The following is an 11,655-nucleotide window of genomic DNA, read 5'->3' as shown; positions in this document are numbered from 1 at the left end:
TTGCCATGTGTCTTCATACCATACCAACTTGTCTGTGATCTTTACTTACAATCTTTTCCTATGCAATGGGGATCCATTGCACCTTGGATTTGTTGTTACACATCAAATTGTATTGTAGTGAATGAAACGCTTGATGTTATTGTTCAGTCGCATTCATCCACCACAGAATATTTTCGAAGGACGTTATTCGGAAAATACCGGAGCAGATATTCCTCTTCACAGGAAAATAATATAAATCTGTTGCATATACACTCTGGATTGTTCTTTTGCCTCAAAGAACTGTAGACCCTAGTGAAACCAGAACATAAGGAAGGCCTACAGCCGTCTGGTATTTGCCTCAGACTCAGCACGAGTCAGCACTATTCCTACAAGAAAAAATGGTCTGAGGGCGACTATAGGGTGTCTGCCAGACTGGTAATTTCCCACAATTTCTGCAATTATGACGTTTTTCAGATCAACTTTCAATGTCAAGGCAATCTGAGTACCTTCATGTATGCACCCAAATGTGCATGCACACACTCACACACCCATGCATGCACAAAGCATGCATTGCACACACGCACGCACGCACGCACGCACGCACGCACGCACGCACGCACGCACGCACGCACGCACACACGCACACACACACACACACACACACACACACACACACACACACACACACACACACACACACACCTATCTGTTTTGAATCACAAATACTGGTAAAATAAAAAACAAGAACATACACTTCTTGGTAGAATTTTGTCTAAAACAGTTTCCTCATTCTTTGCTCCATCCGCTCCCTATAGGCCCTCACCTTGACGCGAAGGGGAGGCCTTTACACGAAAGTGGAGGGCGGATTTCAACAAACACAGACACGCATGGCTGAGGCATTGAACGTCTGAGGCCACGCAGGCAGACTCAGAGACAGGGGTGCTGAGCACAAAGCAGGCCAATAAGTGCTTAGAAGAATGGCGGAAAATGTGTTCATTTGAATGAGATTTGAATATCAACATCACAACTAACTGCTGAATCCATGCAGAAAGGGTAAAAAAGCATATATTTAAGATTTACTTATGGAGCATTTTGGTAAATAACTATAATAAAAGAGAGAAATGTTCTTATTTTAATAAAGAGGTTTTGCAGTGCACCAGGTTAGGAATCTAGGTTTCAATGATTCGTATTCATGAATAGGAGAGGAAGTTATAATGCATTAGGATTATTAGCTACAATTTAGGTGTGATGTTCAGACAGTTCCTTTATTGACAGGTCCCTTTTGGGAAACGGCAGCGTTGGTCCTCACTGGATTGTGACGAAACAGGTATTGCAGCCTCTGTAGTGAGATTTTAATCACACGAATCCTTTTGGAAGAAATGTCTTCAAGGAAGAAGAAAGTATCACTTTCTATATCATGTTCCTCAAATTTCTTTCAGTTCTCCACACCCTGTTTAGGCCTACTCATAGTACCAGAAAGCCCTTCTTCACTATCTTGAATCACGGTTGCAGTCATCGCCGAATGCTTTCCCAGATGGTCATCATCATGGTCATCATTTCATGTGAAGTAGGGCTTTTCTTAACATGCAGGTATCCGGGGTCATTGTACAACTAAAGGTTAACATGGTTTCATTCAGTATTCACCAGTGGTTTAAAAAATAAAAGGACATAAAGTATGTGTGACATTATTTAATAAACATTCTAATGTATTATTACATGATATTAAAGATAAATGTCGCGTTGTTTTGGTGTATTTTCTTTTTCTCCTTGCGATAACTACTTAGTTTAGTGTAACAAGTACACCCTCTAGTGTTAAGTAAACCGAGTAACTGCTCATAGAAGCTTCACAGAGGTGTCGCAGCAGGACAAACATATGTGCTACGCATTCTAATGAGGGTCTGCCGCTTTTACGAATGACAGTGCAACACATGAGGGCATTAAACCGACCAATAACAAGTCAGGAGTGGCGCTTGACCTTAATTAGGTCAAACTAATGCTCCTCCTGAGACGCATCAATTAAACCGAACTGATATTAACTCGCGCTGCTTTAGCGTATGTATTATGTAACCCATCTACGCGCCTAAACCAATGGTTCCCCTATGCAAAAATGCAGATTTTCTACGCCTCTAACGCGCGTAACGCTTTCAGTGTGGCCGTACATTTATACTAGTAGGAGAGACCGGGGATAGTTGTAACGCCACCATTTCCACCAATCAGGGATTAGATATGAGCCATGTGACAGTTTCAGTCTAGTAACTTTTTTTTATTTTAATGTTTGTTTTCTAGTACTTTTACCGTTGTAGATAAAGTTGTATGAGTTATATCAGGTCAAATTATAGTTTCTCTAGTAAAGAATGGTGTATCTCTCCCTTAATAATGTCAAAGCACCATGCCAATACAGCTAGTTTAGTAATGGATGACAGGGCGGGGTAGGTTGTAAAACGCATGATTTGAAAGTGTGACCACCATCCCCTTGCATACAAAGTTGTTACCAGAGAAGATGTTGAAGATGTCGCCCTGTTCTTAAAAAACAACAACTGTTTACAAAGTATAAACGTTATGCTTTTTTTTTGTTCATAACATTAAAATGATCTTTATTATTATCTATAGGTGCGTTTCCATCCCCCTAATTTAATGCGAACTTTGAAGTATCGAATCAGTAAACGGTGATGGAAACAATGATCAAAATCCTCTAATTCGCAAAAAAGTTTATCCGCTCACTTGAGGTGGTTTTTGAGAAATGCGAAACAGAGTAAATTCGCAAAATGGGAGATGGAAACACATTTTGCGAATCAACTGTGACGTAGCGAACTTTGAACACACAGGACTTTCCGATTTCCGCATAACGACCGGCCATAGCAACCATGATAGCAACCCTGCCGACATCAACGTGTAACGTCATCACCCTATTCCGCTCCAACCACTTGATGGAAACGCACCTAATAGGGCTTGGGTGTCATGACGTAATTACTCTGCGTGGCCGCCATGTTGATGGCCTCCTTTACCGCTACCTGCCGCCCGAACTTCATATGGATCCAAATGATCCATAATGCTGATTTTGTCACCATACCGGTCCCTGGCATCTCTATTTAATGTGTCCCGGTAAATTCCAGATCCTTTTCGGGATTTTAACATATTTTTTCTAGCTATTCTTTCTCAACTCTACTGCTACTTCTCTTCGTTCAACAACGTTATGTCAGAGTTATGTTAACGTTCGCGTAGCCATCAACATGGCCGCCACGTCCCACAATGCAACGCGGATCCCGCGCCCTATTCAAATTACTTTTTTGCGAACTTTCTAAAGATTCGCATCACCTTTTAGATGGAAACGCAGCTTATGTGAAGAATGGTTATAGGATTCTATTTTTCCTGTATGCATACAGTAACTGAATGTAGCCTACCATTTTTCATGTATAGGCATACAGATGTGTGTGGCATCCAGCCTGCCTTTGCCAATGTAACACACACATGCACACACACGCGCACACATTCACAGACAGGATGCATATGTCTTCATTCACAATACAGTTTAAGAATATTTTGTTTGGTGAATCTATTTTCAAACCCTGTTGTTTATACTTATCATTAAATCGGCATATCAAATGGAGTCCCATTGTTTTTTTGCATTTTGTCTACCTGTTAACCTACCTCAGTAGGTGTTACAACCTACCCAGGTGGTGGGGTAGGTTGTAACAAAGGTATACATTGTATTTGTCATAATCTCACAAATTCTGTGATATAGTGAGGAGATTTTAATGGTTGCCACTTGTAGTTGACAAATGTGGGTACTTTGCCTAAAAGGTCCAGAACTGTAGCTTTAAACGAAAATGTAGTTTTAGGTGCTGAAGAAAAATGTGTTACAACCATACCCGGTCTCCCCTACTACTACTGCACTGATATTTACTTTACTCCTACCACAATATGATATCCGCAATAGAATCAGAATGAAAAAGTTGGTTGTAATTATTTTATTAATATACATAAATTATAAACAGTTTCCAAAGTAACTCTCTTTGTTCAACACAGAGTCACACTCCACCCATTTTGCCCAAGCACTTTCATACAGAGTTATATTGGTTTTCTTAAAAGCAATATTCTCCTCTAGTTTCTCAAGACTTACATATACGTACACAGTGAGCGTATTTGAACTTCTGAATAGATACATGAATCTACCTACGTATATGAAACGTATAGTCACCTAACAGTTATATTTTATATAATATTTTTGGTTTCTTTGTTGAAGTCAACCTAGTTATTATGATGGTTTGATGCTCAACTTTTGGATCACTGTGTTTGAAGACATAGCAGATGGGCCAACGTATATCAACACATGCTATACAACACACTTGTCATTTGACATTAGTAGAAATAAAATAAAATAGTCATCTAAATATTACATTAGTCTTGTTTTTAAATAAACAAAAATGTTCAATGCAACAACAAATATGGCGCAATCACAAGGTAACACAAAACGCTCTCCCAATAGAATAATCAGCATTTGTTTTGTTCAATAATTTTAAGGTTGTTTAATTGTTTTGGGTTAATCTAACCAAAAACAATTGAAACCTTACAATAATCATCGAGTTATTTTCTTCCTCATTTGTAAAATGTACAGATTATCTTAAATTGCAACCAACCCACTGGGGCTACCTTTGCTAAGAATGAATGCACAACAATGTATGCACGGTGTCCACGATTGTAAAACACTTTGGATTAAAGTGTCCCCAATCTACAAAATGGCATGTAATTATCTTTATTTATATTTGAAATGAAACGCCTTACTGATGTTGTGACTGAGACGTGAACTTGCCGATGTTATTCTTAATATAAATAAATACAATTGGCAGTTCTGTATAAGGCTGTGGTCGGCAGGTTCTGCAAAGACTTTTATTTTCCACAAACCACTAACCCACCGAACAGCGTGGAGGGAAATAAACATGTTGAGCTAATGTTGTTTGCCACAGATAATCTCAATCTCAGGCCATTGTTTGCCAGGTAGATAACGATAGGCTACACACCAGAATAAAAAACGCAGGTCTTAAAATGAGGCAGGCATTGAATTCATCTTGTTGCAACGGCATCCACCCTGGGCCAATGAAAATGACTCAACATATAATTGGTCGACACTATTTGTGCCGGAAATAAGTGAGTGATCATTTTTGGGCACCATGTTTGTCTCGATTTATAGTTGTACTAGTAATTATAACATCAACATGAATTGATTGGCGTCTGAGACTTACATTTTAAATGTTTCAGATAGTTTTTATTGAAATTGATATGATATTTTAAAAGAAGTTAAGCAAATGGGCGAAATCCGGCTAATTTTTCTGAAAATCCTCAATATCTGGGGTTAATGTGTTTAGTTTCCTCCAATCATGTCATTGTTCAACCGCCCACTCCCCCCCCCGCCCCTCCTGCTCTACAAGCTCCTTCTATGCCTGCTTGTCTAGATCTACAGCTCTATAGATCCGTCAGCGCTTCTTCAGATCTTTAGACCAGCGCATTCTGCTACTCCAGCAAAACAACGGAACCAAAAAAAAAAAAGAAATCATATCACCAGAAGAGAGCTCAGTCCAATCAAGGGGGGGTCACACTTCAGTCATCTAACTTCTGCATCTTCACAGGCTCCGCCTCCTCCTGCTCCACCTGCGTGTCGGGGTTCTCGTTGTCGGGGGGGTCCGTCTCCTCCACGCCGCTGCGTCGGCGCCACCAGCCGTTGAGGAAGCCGTGGAGCCGCTCAAGGATGTCGATGGTGTGGTTGATGACCAGCGCCAGCCAGGCCAGGCCGAAGAAGATCCAGGAGGCCATGATGAAGCTGTACCACTCGGGGTACGCCTGCTCCGGGTTACTGTCTGCCATTAGAACATTAGAGGGTGCTACGTGTTAGCGCTCCACTGGCCATGTCCTTAAGGAGTCGCTGGGTGTTGAGGGGGGGGGGGGGGGAGGGGGGGGAGGTAGTAAAGCTAACCTAGACCTGGTACCTGCTCCTTAACCTAGTACCCGCTCCTTAACCTGGTACCTGCTACTTAACCTAGTACCTGCTCCTTAACACAGTATCTGCTCCTTAACACAGTATCTGCTCCTTAACACAATACCAGCTCTTTAACTTGTACCTGCTCCATTATGCCCAGATTAAGGAATCACTCTAATTTACTTTGTGTAAATTCTTAATGACCTCTTGGTAATTTGCCCAAATATATTGTGTACCCAAATGTATTTGTTGTAAATTAAACCAGCAGCCACTGGTCTATCAGTCTCTATCTGCACTGACCTGTGTTGGATTGGTTTCCATATCATTTGCTTAGGGTTTGCACAACACAACAGAGCTGAATGGCATTTGGTATGTGACATTCAAATCATCATTCAGATCTACTTCCATGCAAAGAAATTGGCGCCTCCGGTGGGCAGTGGAAAGATATTAGATCGGGCCCTTCAACTTGTGCAGTGAATCTGTTGTCAGCTATAGGCTTAAAGGAAAACCAAACCACAACACCACATTGGTGTGCATTAGACGACTACATCACTAGTCTTCTAATTGGCTGATGGTTACCGGTACCTGCTGATTAAGCATACGGGAGGCGGCAAACCCCACAATTATGAAAAAGATTGAACAAATTATTCCAAAGACAGGATGAGGGGGTTCGGTTCTCCTTTAAGGACAAATATAAATGTGTGTTATTTGTGGATAGGCCAAGGGTTGTCCATCTGATTCTAGAGATGACATCACCAGGGGGTGGGGCCAGTATGCCAGGACGGCCTGCCGCTGTACCTGCGACATAGTCCCCGAACCCGATGGTGCTGAGGGTGATGAAGCAGTAGTAGATGGCCTGGGAGTAGCTCCAGCCCTCGTGGCCCTTGAACACGACCATGGGCACCACGAAGAACAGCACCACCCCGCACAGGTAGGACACCAGGTGGACCAAGAAGCGAGAACACCTCTGGAAGCAGTCGGAGACGGGGGGAAGAGGGGGTCGGACCACGGGGAGGTTAAACCAGGAGAGGTGGTTAAGGGGGTTCTCACCGACAGGACAACAGACAGCCACTTCCCCATCAATCATGTAATTGGGTTAGTGTATTGATGTGCTCTCTATGCAAATACAAACAGTATCATACATATGTCTTAACCCTACGTGTGTGTGTGTGTGTGTGTGTGTGTGTGTGTGTGTGTGTGTGTGTGTGTGTGTGTGTGTGTGTGTGTGTGTGTGTGTGTGTGTGTGTATGTTTGTGTGTGTGTGTGTGTGTGTGTGTGCATATGCATGTGCACATGCTTGTGGGCGTGTGTGTTCGTGTGCATATGTATGTGCACATGCTTGTGGGCGTGTGTGTGTGTGTGTGCGTGCGTGTGTGTGTGCGTGTGTGCGTGTGTGCGTAGCATCCTAACCGGATGCGTGGTCTTTCCCTGCAGGAAGTCACAGATGTTCCTCTCTATGGTCAGCATGTATTTGCCCACCCTGTTGAGGACCACAATGTTTAGGGGGATCCCGAACAGAGCGAAGAAAACACAGAAGATCTGACCGACGGTCGTTTTGGGGCTGATGTTGCCGTAGCCTGGAGATGACAAAATAAATCAGGGTTTACTATAATCCAAATTGCATCATATCTCAACAGTAGTGTCTCATTAACAAAAACATGATGACCCAGTTACTCTTATACCTTCATGGACCTTTTATTTTATGTATGATGTTCATTTTCGCCTGAAGTGAAAGCCTCAAAGTAGGAGCATGCAGTGGTAAAAGGCTTATCAATACAACTAACAAGACATCCGTCTTGTTAGACATGGTTTCTCTTGATGAGATGATGCAAATGCGGGCTAATTGTGAACTGTGCCATGTGATATGTTAGGGAAATAAATATGAGCCAGTAAAAGCCCACCACGTTAGCATTGTGTCTGTGTGTCTGTGCGTGCGCGCATGTGTGTGTGTGTGTGTGTGTGTGTGTGTGCGATACAATGTAGAGAAAAAAATAAAGATCATCTGACCTATAGTAGTAACAACTGTGGCAGCAAAGACCGCTGAGCTGGTGAATTTCCAAAAGCCGTCAGAGGTCTGGTTGCCTTTAATACTCAGGCCAGCCTTAGAAGCATCTTGTAGTACCTGGAATATAAACACGTACAAACTCTATTAAAATACAGTTTAGAAAGGACTCACTAATCGAATAGTATTTATTACTTTTTGAGCACTGCTATGCCTGTTAGCGTGATAGTGGCTAGTGGTTGGTGGTTTGGTTGCATTCATCAGTTAAGTCAATTGTTTTCCGCCCTTTGAGATCTCTTGGCCATTTCTGATGGTATATAGAAATAGTGAGAATAGTGATTAACTAAAACTACATGCCTGTCAGTGCTTTTCTCGAACAACATTTCGTTGTTATTCTGTAACAATGACAAATAAAAACTGAACTGAACTGTGAGATTTCTAATTAATGGCATGTAGAATGAACTGAAATCAAGCGGAACGGAATTGGCAGAAATATAATATAATATCCATAAGAAGGTGTTAATTAGTGTGTAATCGCCTGAAGATCAGAATTATGTATTTGTTCCCATAATATCGACATATGGAGGTGGTCCTCGTCCACAGAGCCCACCATGTTGTGCATCTGCAACCTCAACAAACGTTCACACCTTTAATATCTTAATTCCTGTACCCTGGATTAATATAATGTTCATCACTTGTTGATTAACAACATCTCCTTATAGTCATTCTTGAAATATCTATATATTTCAGGAATTAAATATCTTTATCTATGTATAAAAAACAGAGGTAAATAATAACTAGACTTCGCTTTGGTCTCGTATGTATGCAAAATTCTAAGACTTTCTGAAACGAGCATCAACTTGGTCACAAGCAGCAGTGTTCCGAACTATAATTTACTCAGTCACACACAATAAAAGCTTGGTTAAGTCACGAGATGACCCTGATATGATAGGTTCATCTGGACACAAGTGGGGAGTGGAATCACAGCCATCAGGACGAGACACACCTTTAGAGGGCAGGTGCTGAAACTATCCGTGATATAAAAGTGTTGGGTCCATCCTGAATGTGGCATGCACCTCAGAAATACTGACAGTGGACGGTTGAGGACAAAATGTACCCTGGTTATGCAAGACTTTTTGGTCAGCTGCATATGACACAAGTTGCAGAACTGAAAATAAACATATCTTTTATTTTATTCCAACGATTTTGAAATCAACACGTTTAAATGTTAAAACATCTAACAATATTTACAGGCTTATTTTGTAAATAAGCCTGTAACTGATTATACGTCTTAACTGATTATCAGGCATTCAGGCTCATAACAACAAAACCAAGTTTAATAATTAAATATATAGACATATATCTTGTAATGGTGCATTCTGCATAATTAAGTTGCGTCACCTGAAACAGACTTTGCAGTAATGTTATATAATATTCATAAGTATGTGTTAGTTAGTGTTAAGTACCATGAAATTAAGAATCGTGTTTTCATTGTAATAAACCCTTTGTATCTACATAGAGGGTTCTTTTAAATTAGTCCATTGTTGCTATTTTACTTGTTAGCTATGACGTTTTACACAGTAAATAACTAAATGTAAATCTAGCATGGAACTTTATCCCTTGAACCTTGGCTTCTGGATGCGGTAGTAGACGTCGATGTCATCATTTTGGAAGTACCTATTGGATTCAAGGAAGGTGGGCGGGGTCAGGGTTTAATTGGTTGCAATCTGTAACCCCCTACCGCTAGATAACAATTAATCCTACACCATTCACCTTGATGCCTAAGTTTAGAATATAGGGTTTTGAGAGAATGGGACTTTTTAGTTTTAATGGCAGAACTATGTTTGATCAAGATCCCGTCCGGGATGGATCCGACTGGTCCATTTACTCAGGCTTCCAAGCAGCCTACTTTACATGTCGTAAATGTCCATCTAGTAGCCTTGTCATGTTTGAAGAAACACAGCGAGACAACAAAATAAACATACAAAAACCACCATGTCTTTTAATCATCGTGATGTTCCAAAGGCTACAACCAGCACCTTTAATTATTAAAATACATGATTAAATTAATAGAATTTGTTTATCCAAACTTAATATATTGAACTAATTAATGTTAACTGTTGTGTTGGCAGCAACCATCATCAGAAACAGTTTCAGTACACCTTTCCTGGACCTTAACTTTAAAATGTCCCCTCCGCCCCTCCCTAGTCCTTGACCCACCACTGCAGGTTGTTTACCCTCAAGTGGTCCAGAGTTTGAGGCAGTTTAAGTAACACACAAAGGACCACGTCGATGTACACCGTGCAATTCTACAACCAGTAGACTACCGACATGCGCACCAAATCACAGGGTTCCTCAGTCGAGGGGCGACTCACCGCAATCACCGCGTCCATGCCGTCCGAGTTCAGACACTGGTACGTCTTGAGCACCTGCTGTTTCCGTGCCAATATAGCGCTGATGTCCTCCCTGCCAAGATTCCCCTCTAGCTTCCAGAAGACCACCCCGCCCGTTAACACGTACGCCCCGTACACGGCCCCCAGCAGCAGGATGGAGGGCACCCGGGCCAGGGCGAAGATCTCCACCAGCCCCATTGTCGACGCCGTTGAAGAGGCTTGGGAAAGAAGGGTGACAAAACTGGGACTCTCTTGGTTCCAACCCTGGGTCAAAGGTTCTGGGCACCGGTGGCAGAGATGAGCGTCCAGGGAGTGACCAGGCCCCGGCGTCTTCTTCTTTGCAAGGCGCCACAGGCAAATTAATTTCCTCTCGCACTCCTCCTGGCTATCATGCAAATATCCCCAGGCAAAATAAAAACACAGCACAACAGAGAGAAGCAGCGCACCGGTCAGCCGCGGTCAAATCCTCAGACCACACTCAGCAAGATCACAATCACCGGAACACACTGACTGCAGTCTTGTTACTGGTCAGGGTTTTGAGTTCCAGTTAATGTGCTTCGGGCATTAATGCAGGACCCTCTTGATTGTCACGGGCCATTTTGAGGTCTGTGATTCCTAAGTTATGATGAGTTCTGAAAGCAAGAGTGTGCTTATTGTATGTGACGCAGAACAGGAGAATAGCAATATTACATATGAGTGATAGACGCACATAGCCAGCAGAAAACCACCTTTTCCTAAAAGGTCAATTCAAATGTTATGTTGGATAAATTAAACTGTGAATCATAATCTCAAGGGTTTTAGTTTCAGACAAGCGGACGGTATGGCCACAGGGTGCCTCACTGAGTAGTAATGTGGTGCGTGGTGGCCAGCTGTGTGAAACGAGAGTGATGGTCATTGATTGAAACCACCTTTACACCAGAGAGGATATGCATGCTCTCAGGTCCCACTGCCCCCATCATCTTATATTAATGTGTTTGCTTTAGATAGCTCTTCATGCTCAATTTCAATGGAGTTTTGCCAATCGGTACACAAACAGAGATGTGGAAATACAGACGCGCACACTCACACACACACACACACACCAAAATGTATCTAGTGAGGGTACACGATGACAATAACAATTCCTTATTAAGGCCCAGAATGCTCACTTGTGGCAGGAGAATTTAACTCATTGGTAAAATCAACACTCGCAAAATAGTCAAATGGAACGCTAGATTGTTCTTGTGCTGTATACACCCAAACTGTACAGAGAAACCACACAGCAGGTACAATGGATAAAATGTTGGTTACAATCTGTTCGTTCTCTTCTT

The 11,655-nt window shown here is 42.0% G+C and overlaps 1 protein-coding gene across 1 annotated transcript; it reads right to left on the bottom strand.

Moving 5' to 3' along the window:
- Positions 1-5,478: 5,478 nt before the first annotated feature.
- On the bottom strand, positions 5,479-11,642 carry LOC130383007 (potassium channel subfamily K member 17-like). The gene is made up of 5 exons (XM_056590988.1): positions 10,328-11,642; positions 7,958-8,072; positions 7,361-7,527; positions 6,749-6,917; positions 5,479-5,831 (listed from the first exon to the last, which is right to left on the bottom strand). The coding sequence occupies exons 1-5, from the start codon at positions 10,541-10,543 to the stop codon at positions 5,575-5,577; spliced, it is 924 nt and encodes a 307-aa protein (XP_056446963.1). The 5' UTR covers positions 10,544-11,642; the 3' UTR covers positions 5,479-5,574.
- Between the last annotated feature and the right edge of the window lie 13 nt (positions 11,643-11,655).

The sequence above is a fragment of the Gadus chalcogrammus genome, chromosome 5 (assembly GCF_026213295.1).
Source record: "Gadus chalcogrammus isolate NIFS_2021 chromosome 5, NIFS_Gcha_1.0, whole genome shotgun sequence".
NCBI lineage: Eukaryota > Metazoa > Chordata > Actinopteri > Gadiformes > Gadidae > Gadus > Gadus chalcogrammus.
The sequence above is the reverse complement of the archived record's forward strand: the minus strand, read 5'-3'. Positions and strand labels throughout refer to the sequence as shown.

Bases quoted from the DNA above. Each gene is read 5' to 3' on its own strand.
- LOC130383007 (XM_056590988.1), bottom strand. From the start codon at position 10,543: ATGGGGCTGGTGGAGATCTTCGCCCTGGCCCGGGTGCCCTCCATCCTG. The intron at 8,073-10,327 runs GTGAGTCGCCCC...TTTATATTCCAG, and splicing joins GCATGGACGCGGTGATTGCG to GTACTACAAGATGCTTCTAA. The intron at 7,528-7,957 runs GTCAGATGATCT...TGTCATCTCCAG, and splicing joins CACAGTTGTTACTACTATAG to GCTACGGCAACATCAGCCCC.